The 10,517-nt window shown below is 37.1% G+C and overlaps 1 protein-coding gene across 18 annotated transcripts in view; it reads left to right on the top strand.

Annotated features, from left to right (window-relative positions):
* The window catches only part of LOC105473878 (transient receptor potential cation channel subfamily M member 8), a 97,652-nt gene extending 88,373 nt beyond the window's left edge, over positions 1-9,279 (top strand). For 15 of the 18 annotated variants that reach the window (XM_011728022.3, XM_011728024.3, XM_011728026.3 and 12 more), the window contains one exon: positions 8,943-9,279. In XM_011728022.3, coding sequence (XP_011726324.2) covers positions 8,943-9,026 — 84 coding nt within the window. In that variant the 3' untranslated portion in view covers positions 9,027-9,279. Of the gene's footprint in view, positions 1-6,247; positions 6,340-8,942 lie in introns of all 18 variants that reach the window. The other 3 variants (XR_982559.3, XM_011728023.3, XM_011728027.3) reach the window with 1 other exon arrangement.
* The last annotated feature ends 1,238 nt before the right edge of the window (positions 9,280-10,517 follow it).

Genomic DNA, 10,517 nt, shown 5'->3' on the forward strand with positions numbered 1-10,517 from the left:
TTCTGTCTTATCTGACTCAGGGCCCCCTCTTCTCTTTCTTTCAGCTGTGGAGGCAGGTGAAGATGCTTACAATTATAGGGAACATAAGGAAGGCTCAAAAGAGCTTTCTGGGGGCCTGTGTGCCTCGATGCTCATCTTTGCTGCCACTCTGATTTGTTGCCTGTTTTATTTGGAGGGCATTGGAAATGCGTGAGTACGCATACAAACTCCAGGCATAGACAGAGTGTGCCTGCCCTCACTCTGAGCTGGGTAGCTGAAATTATAATCAGGTTCAAATCACAATCGATTCCTATATGCTAGATTCCTGCCAGGCTCTGAAGAGGAGATAATATTTGGTATTCTATCACGTTATTTTGAGAATGGCATCCTGGATAATGACATTCATAGACCTTCCAGTATTGTGGCTGTTCGGTGGGTAGACAAGACCCATCTGGTTTGGCAAAATCTACACCACCCAGTACCTTGTCCATAGTATAGAGCCTTAATAAATGTTTATTGAATGAATAAATGAACAAAAGGGGTCCTTTGCAGAGCTCTCATATAAGAATGTATCTGTTTACAGTTTCTTGTTTATTTATTTGTGTTATTTACCCCCAACATTTAAAAAATCTAGGTAGTAGTTGTCAGCTGTGAAGGTCCTAAGTCTAGAGAACCGTGGGTTGTTCTAAGCAGCTGCAATGAGGGGCAGCATGAACCAGAAGAGAGCCCAGTGGGAAGAAGTAGGGGAGTCTGGGTTATTCTGCCTGGGAACTTGCTTGCCTCTATAGAGTTGGATTTTATTCCCACGCAAGGGAAGGCTCAGGGAGTTTTAAAACCCAAGAGGGACCTATCTGGAATCCTCCTTTCAAAGTGCTCTCTGAGTGATCAGAATGATCGTGGAGGAGAGGCTCCAGCAATCTGGTTGGGGAGTTGGACGCAGTAGGAACTCTTCTACGTGGCGTGTTTGTAGAGAAAACAGTATTTTAGTTTGTTTTGTTGTTTTGTTTTTTATTTGAGAGTTTATTTGGGGTGACTTTGGAGGAAGCTAATGGAAAGCCGTCTTAGGGTTTGGGCAAAAGCTTCCCCAAGCCACACCTTGGTTCTGACTCTGCTGTGGGACATGCAGAGAGTGGATAGAGGAGGGCAGCAACAGTGGATGCAGGAAGAGAGGGACAGGGTGGGAGACTTGGCCCCAGCCTGGGCCCTGGGTCAGAGGAGAAGCAGTAGAATTGTGGATACAGGACCAGCTGACCTGACTCCCAGGGTCCAGAATGTTCGATGTTCGTCAGCCTGGACCCCCACTGCACAGCGCAGAGCCTTGGCCATCACTCAGGTGGTCCCACCGCCTCCCTCTCCTCCTCCCTTTCCCCTTGCTCTCTGTCTCTTTTAAATTTTCCCCTCTGTCCTCTTACCTCCCCTTCTGAACAACCAAAAAACCCTCCTTCTTTTTGCTCACACAGAATTTTAAGGATAATCTTTTGTTTCTCAAGAAAGCTTTTGGAATCTCTTAAATTTATTTTAAAACAGCTTTATTGAGATATCACTGACATATAAAATTACATATATTTAAAATGTACAATTTGATGGTTTGATGCATGTATACATTGCAAAATGATCACTACAACCCAGCCCAGCTAATTAACATCGTATTACTTCTACATATTTACCATCTGTGAGTGTTGTAGGTATGTGTAAGGGAATGAGATTAATTTAAAATCTCTCCTCCTGGCAAATTTCATGGGTCCAATATTGTTAACTGTTGTCACCATGCTGTACAGTCGATCTCTAGAATTTATTTATCTTGCATAACAGAAATTTTCTGCCCTTTGACCAATATCACCTTATTTGCCCCTTCTTCTTAGCCCCTGGCAACCACCATGCTACTCTCTGACTCAATTAGTTTGACTCTTTTAGATTTCACATATAAGTGAGATAGCACAGTATTTCTCTTTCTGTGTCTGGCTTATTTTGTTTAGCATAAAGTCCTTCAGCTCCACTTATGCTGTGGAAAATGGCAGGATTTCTTTCCTTATTTTAAGGCTGCAAAATATTCCATTATAGGTATATACCACATTTTCTTCATCCATTGATCTCTTGATGGACATTATTAGGTAGTTTCCATATTTTGGCTATTGTGAATCATGCAGCAGTGAATGTGAGAAGGCAGATATCTCTTTGTGATCCTGATTTCAATTCTTTTGGATCTAAACCCAGAGGTGGGATTGCTGGATCATATGATAACTATATTTTTATTTTTGTGAGGAACTTCTATACTGTTTTCTGTAATAGCTATATCAACTTACCTTCCCACCAATAGTGTACAAGAGTTCCCCATTTCCCACCTCCTTGCCAACACTTATCATCTGCCTTTTTGATAATAACCATCATAACAGATGTGAGGTATGGTCTCATTGTGGTTTTGATTTGCATTTCCCTATGATTAAGTGCTGAGCACCTTTTTATATACCTGTTTGACATCTGAATTTCTTCTTTTGAGAAGTGTCTATTTAAGTTTTTGCCCACTTTTTAGTCAGTTTATTTGTATTTTTGGTATTGAGTTGTGTGAGTTCCTTATGTATTGTGGATATTAGGTGCTTACTGATAAATGGTTTGTAAATCTCTTTTTCCCACTTCATAGGTTGCCCTTTTATTTTATTTATTGCTTCCTTTGTTGTGAAGAAGATTTTGTTTTATATAATCCCACTTGATTATTTTTGCTTTTGTTGTCCTTGCTTTTGGAGTCATATCCAAAAATTCATTGCCGAGACCAAAGTCAAGAAAGTTTTTCCCTAGGCTTTCTTCTAGGAGTTTTGCAGTTTCAAGTCTTATGTTTAGGACTTTGATCCGATATTTTGAGTTGATTTTTGTGTATAGTGTGAGATGGGGTCCAATGTTATTCTTTTACATGTGGATATTCAGTTTTTTCAAAACCATTTATTGAAGAGACTTCCCCACTGATGCCTTTAGATAAATCAGTTGGCTATAAATACGTGGATTTATTTCTAGGCTCTTTATTCTATTCCGTTGGTCTATATGTCTTTTTTATGCCAGTACCATACTGTTTTGATTACTTTAGCTTTGTAATATAATTTGAAGTCAGGATGTGTGATGCTTCCAGCTTAGTTCTTTTTGCTCAAGATTGCTTTGGCTATTCAGAATCTTCTGTGTTATTATATACATTTTAGGATTGTTTTTTCCTATTTCTGTAAAAAAAAAAAATACCCATGGTATTTTGATAGGGATTGCATTGAATCTGTAGACTTCTTTGAGTAGAATGGATATTTTAACTATATTCATTTTTTCAATCCATGAACATGGGATGTTGTTCCATTTATTTGTGTCTTTTAAACTTTCCTTTATCGATGTTTTATAATTTTCAGTGTACCAGTATTTTACTTCTCTGTTAAATTTCTAAGAACTTTATTCCTTTTGTTAATTATATTAATGGATTGTTTTCATAATTTCCCTTCTAGATAGCTCTTTGTTGAGGTATAGAAATGCCATTAATTTTTGTATGTTGACTTTGTATCCTGCAAATATACTGAATTTATTTATTAGTTCTAACAGTTTTTTGTTGTTGTTGTTGTTGTTTGTTTTTTTGTTTTTTTTTTTGAGGTAGAGTCTCACTCTGTCACCCAGGCTGGAGTGCAGTGGTGCAATCTCAGCTCACTGCAAGCTCCGCCTCCTGGGTTCAAGCAATTCTCCTGAGTAGCTGGGATTACAGGTGCGCACCACCATGCCCGGCTAATTTTTGTATTTTTAGTTGAGATAGGGTTTCACATGTTGGGCAGGATGGTCTCCATCTCCTGACCTCGTGATCTGCCCACCTTGGCCTCCCAACATGCTGGGATTACAGGCGTGAGCCACCGCGCCAAGCAGTTCTAACAGTTTGTGTGTGTGTGTGTGTGTGTGTGTGTGTGTAGTCTTTAGGGTTTTCTTCATATAAGATTATGTTATCTGCAAACAGATAATTTTAGTTTTTTTCTTTTTTATTTAGATGGCTTTTCTTTTCTTTTTTTCTTGTCTGATTTCTCTGGCTAGAACTTCTCATGCTGTTAAATAGCAGTGGTGAGAATGGGCATCCTTGCCTTATTCTAGATCTTAGAGAAAAAGGTTTCAGTTTTACCCCATGAAGTATGATGTTAGTTGTGGGTTTTTCATATATGGCCTTTATTGTGTTGTGGTAAGTTCCTTCTATACCTATTTTGTTGAGAGAGTTTTTTTTTTAAATCATGAAAAGACCTTGAATTTTGTCAACTGCTTTTTCTGCATCTATTGAGATGATCGTGTGGTTTTTATCTTTCATTCTGTTAATGTGGTGTATCACACTGATGAATCTTCATATGTTGAACCACCCTTGCATACCAGTGATAAATACCACTGGGTGGTGGTGTCTCCACGGAGCCTTTTAATGTGCTCTGAAATTCAGTTTGCTAGTAATTTAGTGAGATTTCTGTATCTATGTTCCTCAGGAACATTGGCCTATAGTTTTCTTTCTTGTGTTTTCTTTTTCTGGCTTTGGTAAAAGAATAATGCTGGCCTCACACAATGAATTTGTACTGGTTCCCTTTTCTATTTTTTGGAAGAGTCTAAGGTTTGGTATTTGTTCTTCTTTGACTGTCTGCCAGAATTTCCCAGTAAGCCATCTGATTTCCCAAGAAGCCATCCTGGGCTTTTCTTTGTTGAAAGCTTTTTGTTTGCTGATTTTTTTTTCTTCATTTGTTTTTTTTTTTTTTTTTTTTTGAGACGGAGTCTTGCTCTGTCGCCGGGGCTGGAGCGCAGTGGCCGGATCTCAGCTCACTGCAAGCTCCGCCTCCCGGGTTTACGCCATTCTCCTGCCTCAGCCTCCCGAATAGCTGGGACTACAGACGCCCGCCACCTCGCCCGGCTAGTTTTTTGTATTTTTTTAGTAGAGACGGGGTTTCACCGTGTTCGCCAGGATGGTCTCGATCTCCTGACCTCGTGATCCGCCCGTCTCGGCCTCCCAAAGTGCTGGGATTACAGGCTTGAGCCACCGCGCCCGGCCTTCTTCATTTGTTGTTTGTCTGTTCAGGCTTTGTATTTCTTCTTGATTCAGGTCTTTGTAAGTTGTACATTTCTGGGATATTTCCATTTCTTCCAGGTTTATCTACCTTTTTGCATATAATTGTTTATATTAGCCCCTTCGGATTCCTTTCGTTTCTATGCCCTCTCTGTAAGGTTGTCTTTCTCATTTCTGATTGTATTTATTTGTGTCTTCTTCCTTTTTTTAGAAAGGTTTGTTGATTTTGTTTATCTTTTCAAAAAACCAACTCTTACTTTCAATGATTTTTTTCCCATTGTTTTTCGACTCTCTCTTTTTTAAAATGTATTTTGCTTTTGGAGTTTTTGCTCTACTTTAAACAGCTTACTAAAGTCATTTTACTATTAACAAATACAAGGCTCTCTCAAAAGCTCCTATAGGGAATACAAAATTTCCCCATCTCATTATACCAGAAAACAATACAATTCATCTTATGTCTGTAAGGTATGGATCTTACTATGCCTTATTTATTTTAGGAAGCCATTAGCACTTATAGTTTCATTTTGTTCTTTTATTTTTAAACAGTTAAAGAAAAAGGTTACTACTGAAATTAAGCCCAACTTAAATACAGATTTTTTGTTTCTTGAGTGAGTGATATAGCAAATTAGAAACCAAACTATACAGAAATTGCTTTCATCAAGTGTACTAATATGACATGTAATTTAAAATGACTTCATGTATCTTTTGTAATAAATTTGTGAAACATGCATGGGTCAAGATTAATTTCATTATGCCTCTTACTTAAATTGTGTGCTCTTTTTGTGTGTGTGGGGAGATCTTTTATTTGCAAAAATTTTATTAGTATCACATTATTTTTATTAGTATTATACTTTTACTAAAGCAAAACTTAATTAGTATCTTATAATTTTATTAATGTTAGTCACATAGAACATTTTTTTTTACGTATTACCTGTTCGTATTATTGAAATCTATTATCTCTATTTGGGAGCCACTAATGATTTGCCTCTGAATAAAGTTAATATTAATTGGTTTACTAACTATTTGCTAGTGATATGATTTCAGAAAGTAAGCAATGATCAGGATCTGAAATATCACATGCCACTCTCATTCTGCCTTATTTTAGATGTGCTGTACTTGCTACTTAGTAGACATGTCTGTTTCTTAGAAAAGGCACGGAGCAATAATTTAAAAATGAAAGTTGGAAAATTTATCTTAAGACTGGTTCTATTTTTTTCTCTTTCCAAGCTTAATGATCTCAAGGGTCTTCTGAAAGAAATTGCTAATAAAATAAAATAAAACTGTATGAACTCTAATGGAGAAAATCTAATTATAGCAAGGTGAGTCATTCTAATGGCTTTTTACTTTGCTCTGAAAATTTGCATCTTTTAAGACTAATTTAAAATCATGATTTTTTCTCAGTTATTTCCATAAATTACCAAATTTGAAAATAACGCATTGTGAAAAAAAAAATTACAGATATACAGAAGGAAACAAGTTGAAGTTCCTTCTCACATTACCTTCCCTACCAATTTTGGCCCCCACACCAGGGGTTAGCATTGTTAGGGACAGGTTTTAAGTATCTTGTCCTGTAGGACCTTTTAAAACACTTGTAACCTATACAGCTATTTTGGCATGAATTGAGACAAGGCCACACTGTTCCAAGATCTGCTATTTTTTAATCTTCCTTAATTCTGTATCATGAATGTATTTACAGATCAGCACCCAAAAATGTCTTATTCTCATATTATATTTATTACTATGAATATACAAATATGTTAATCATCTTTTTGCTAACAAAAAATGTTTTGGTGAGGCATTCAAGGTTTTTAACAATAGTTCTTTTGCACAATTAAAATGCAATTCAATTTACTGGCAAAATTTAACCCAAGGCTTTGGTCCATGGTCTTACCATTTGCTTTTATTATGTTTTCTCATTACCTGTCCAAATCTTAAAACCAAATGTTAAGAATGTTTTTAGGGACATGTCGAGTTAGGAAAAAAACAGCAATGGGCATTCCACTGGATTAGAATTTTTTTTTGAGAAAGCAAATTGTAAGGAATGGAAACATAATTAAGAATTCTCTTCTTTCTCCTTCCTCTCTTCCCTTCCTTCCATGAGTATTTATTGAGTACCTGCTCAGTGCTCAGAACTGTGCTGACCCTGGCACTGACCTCATACACTGACCACTGTCTATGCATTAAGTACTTAAGCTGCAGAAATTTATATTCATGGGATGATTGTGCTATAGGGGAAATCATGTTGCATCAGGTTCCTTTCAATCTTTCTGGTCTCAGAATTCTTTTCCTTGGGTTCTGACAGTTACAGCTCATATCAAAAAGCACTGTATTATGGAGGGCTTTGTTAGAGCCAGATTGATGCATATTTGATGTAATCTGAAAGGGAGGTACAGCCTCCTAATGTGCTCAAAAAAATAAGCCTTGCATATTAAGGGAGAACTTATTTCAACTCTTTCATAATTGTGTTTAATGAAAACACTATTAAACCTTATAATAAATTACAATTTGGATTTTGAAACACATGCTATTTTGTTTGTCAGCTGAAATGTAGAAAAAAAAATCAGGAACGTAAAACAACTAAAATGATACAAATCTAAAGGTGATTAAAGAGTTGTAATCATCAGAAAAGAGTCAGATTCAGACACACACATCCCCCTCTTAAATCTCCAATCTTCTCATCTCTCATTCTTTCTCAAATGTGCTGTGAGTAAAATGGGCAGACACACTGATTTCCTATCAACTTGCCCTTTGTTTAACTTTAAACTTTAATTGACATATTGAGAATTAAGTAATTGGTGAATGAAAAGGAACTGAGAGAAGGACATCACCTACTTTTTATGTGTGTGCAGGTGTAGATATTTGCGTCTACACAGAAAAAAAGAGGAGCAAAAGAGTCCGTGAGAAAACAGGTGCCCCCAAAATTCAGAACCACTGGTGGTCTTAGAGACAACAAATTTGGCATGTTCAATTTTTCGTATGCTTTTTAATTCTAGATATAAGATCATTTTTTTGAATGGTGTGTTTGTCATATCCTTAACGTCACTGAAAATATAACTTTATAGGCAACCAGCTAGGTATACTCTGCCAGTGCCTCCTGAGGCTTCTTTCTCTAGAGGGGTGACGGTAATCTTTCCCTGGGGTAGTGGTCAGGGAAGACAGCGTCAGCCTCTTGTGGGAGTGAACTGGCAACCATTTGATGTGGGCGAGGAGCTGACCCTGGGGGCAAGCCTTTGCCAATTCCCCCGTCTCCATCCCTGAATCAGCCTTTGATCCAGGAAGCTGAGATGAAATAAACAGGTAATTGTCTATTGTTTTCCTTCTCTTACACCAAAGTTGAAAGGAAGTAATAATCCAGGGTGAGAGCAAGCCATTTGTTTTCTCCTATCTTCACACTTAAGGAGTGGGCACCCTCCTCGAAGACTATGGGAATAGACCTTACCTTAAGGAAGGCCCCTGGAAATTGTTCATTTCCTGCATCATAATCCATTGATTCTTGCATTTGCTGCGCTTACGTTCTAGTTCATTAAAAGAATCTAAGTTGTTCTTTGGGGGGGCTCATCATAAACCCACATTTTTGTAAGTTATTTCAGTTTTAATTCATTTTTTTAAATTTATGCAGAAACCACTGAGCAAATAAAATGCTCAGAAACGTTCTGGATTTTAACCTAGATTGAACGAGTTGAGCCTTGATCATTCAACCTGAGTCACGCAGTTCACACCGACAAACTGGTCAGAATACACATCTTTAAAAAAAAAAACGTTCTCAGAGCTGCTTCTATTAAAAAAAATCTCTCAACTTTGGTGGTATATTTGGATCTATTCCCAGTATATTCCCAGTATATTTTGAAGCAAACCATATCCTGCCTGAGAATGGAAGTGGGAAATCTATTCTTAACACAGTGTTCTTTCTTTGTTTTTACAGATCATATTAAGGAATGCTGATGAACCATTTTGCTGTCGACTACTAAATGAGAGATTTTCAGGACGCTGGGTACAGGATGGATGATTTTTAATCACCCTAGTGTGCTGAAACCTTGAGAAAGTGTGTGATTGGTTTCACACGTGAAGATGGATATTAAGGAAGAACATTTCCTTTACAAGAATGGTGCCTGTTTCTCTCTGTGTCTCAGTGCCTGGGACTGGAGGTTGATAGTTTGAGTGTGTTCTTACCACCTCCTTTTTCCTTCAATCTTATTTTTGATGAACACGTATATAGGAGAACATCTCTCCTATGAATAAGAACCTGGTCATGCTCTGTACTGTGTCTTTGTTTATTTCCAATTGATTGTCTACCTTTCCCTTTTTTGTATTATGTGACTGATTAGTTGTGGCATATTCTTAAAAGTCTCCCAAATTAGGCCAGATTCTGAAACATGCCGCAGCCAGAGGGCCCTGCTGTCTTCAGGATAAGTGTTTTCATTTCTCAGGATGCTTCTTACCTGTCAGAGGAGTGACGAGGCCGCCTCTTGCTCTCTTGGACTCACCAGGCTCCTATTAAAGGAATCATCCCCATTCCTAAATATGTGAAAAGTCACCCAAAATCAACCTTGAAAGGCACTACTGACTTTGTTCTTATTGGATACTCCTCTTATTTATTATTTTTTTCATTAAAAATAATAGCTGGCTATTATAGAAAATTTAGACCATGTAGAGATGTAGAAAGAACATACATTGTCCCCCATTACCTTCAGGTAATCACTGCTAACAATTTCTGGATGATTTTTCCAGTCTATTTTTTTTCTATGTATGCCTCAATTATCTTACAAAATTTTACAGAATATTATCATACTACATATATACTTTTATGTAAGCTTTTTCACTTAATATTTTATCAAAGATGTTTTTATTGTATTCATAGCCTTCTTAAACATTATATCAATAATTGCATAATAGGCAACCTCTAGTGATTTCCATAATTTTGCTCATTGAAGACTGTTTCCAATTGATAATTGGATGAGCATCTTTGTGCATGAATCTTTTTGCTGTATTTGGGAAAATTTTCCAAGGTTAGATTCCAAGAAATATTTATTATTAAACCATTTATAAGGCTTTTTCGTAAATGTATAGCAAATAGGAATTATTAACTTGAGCATAAGATATGAGATACATGAACCTAAACTATTAAAATAAAATATAATATTTAACCCTTAGTTTAAGAAGAAGTCAATATGCTTATTTAAATATTATGGATGGTGGGCAGATCACTTGAGGTCAGGAGTTCGAGACCAGCCTGGCCAACATGGCGAAACCACGTCTCTACTAAAAATACAAAAATTAGCTGGATGTGGTGTGCACTCCTGTAATCCCAGCTACTTAGAAGGCTGAGGTACTAGAATTGCTTGAACCCGGGAGGCGGAGGTTGCAGTCCAGCCTGGGTGACAGAATGAGACTCCGACTCAAAATAAATAAGTAAACATTGTGGATGGTGAAGGGAATAGTACAGAATTGGAGAGATTATCTTACTGAACACTTGTAGTCCCAGCTTTCTCTGGAAGTG

The sequence above is a fragment of the Macaca nemestrina genome, chromosome 11 (assembly GCF_043159975.1).
Source record: "Macaca nemestrina isolate mMacNem1 chromosome 11, mMacNem.hap1, whole genome shotgun sequence".
In the NCBI taxonomy this organism is placed as follows: domain Eukaryota; kingdom Metazoa; phylum Chordata; class Mammalia; order Primates; family Cercopithecidae; genus Macaca; species Macaca nemestrina.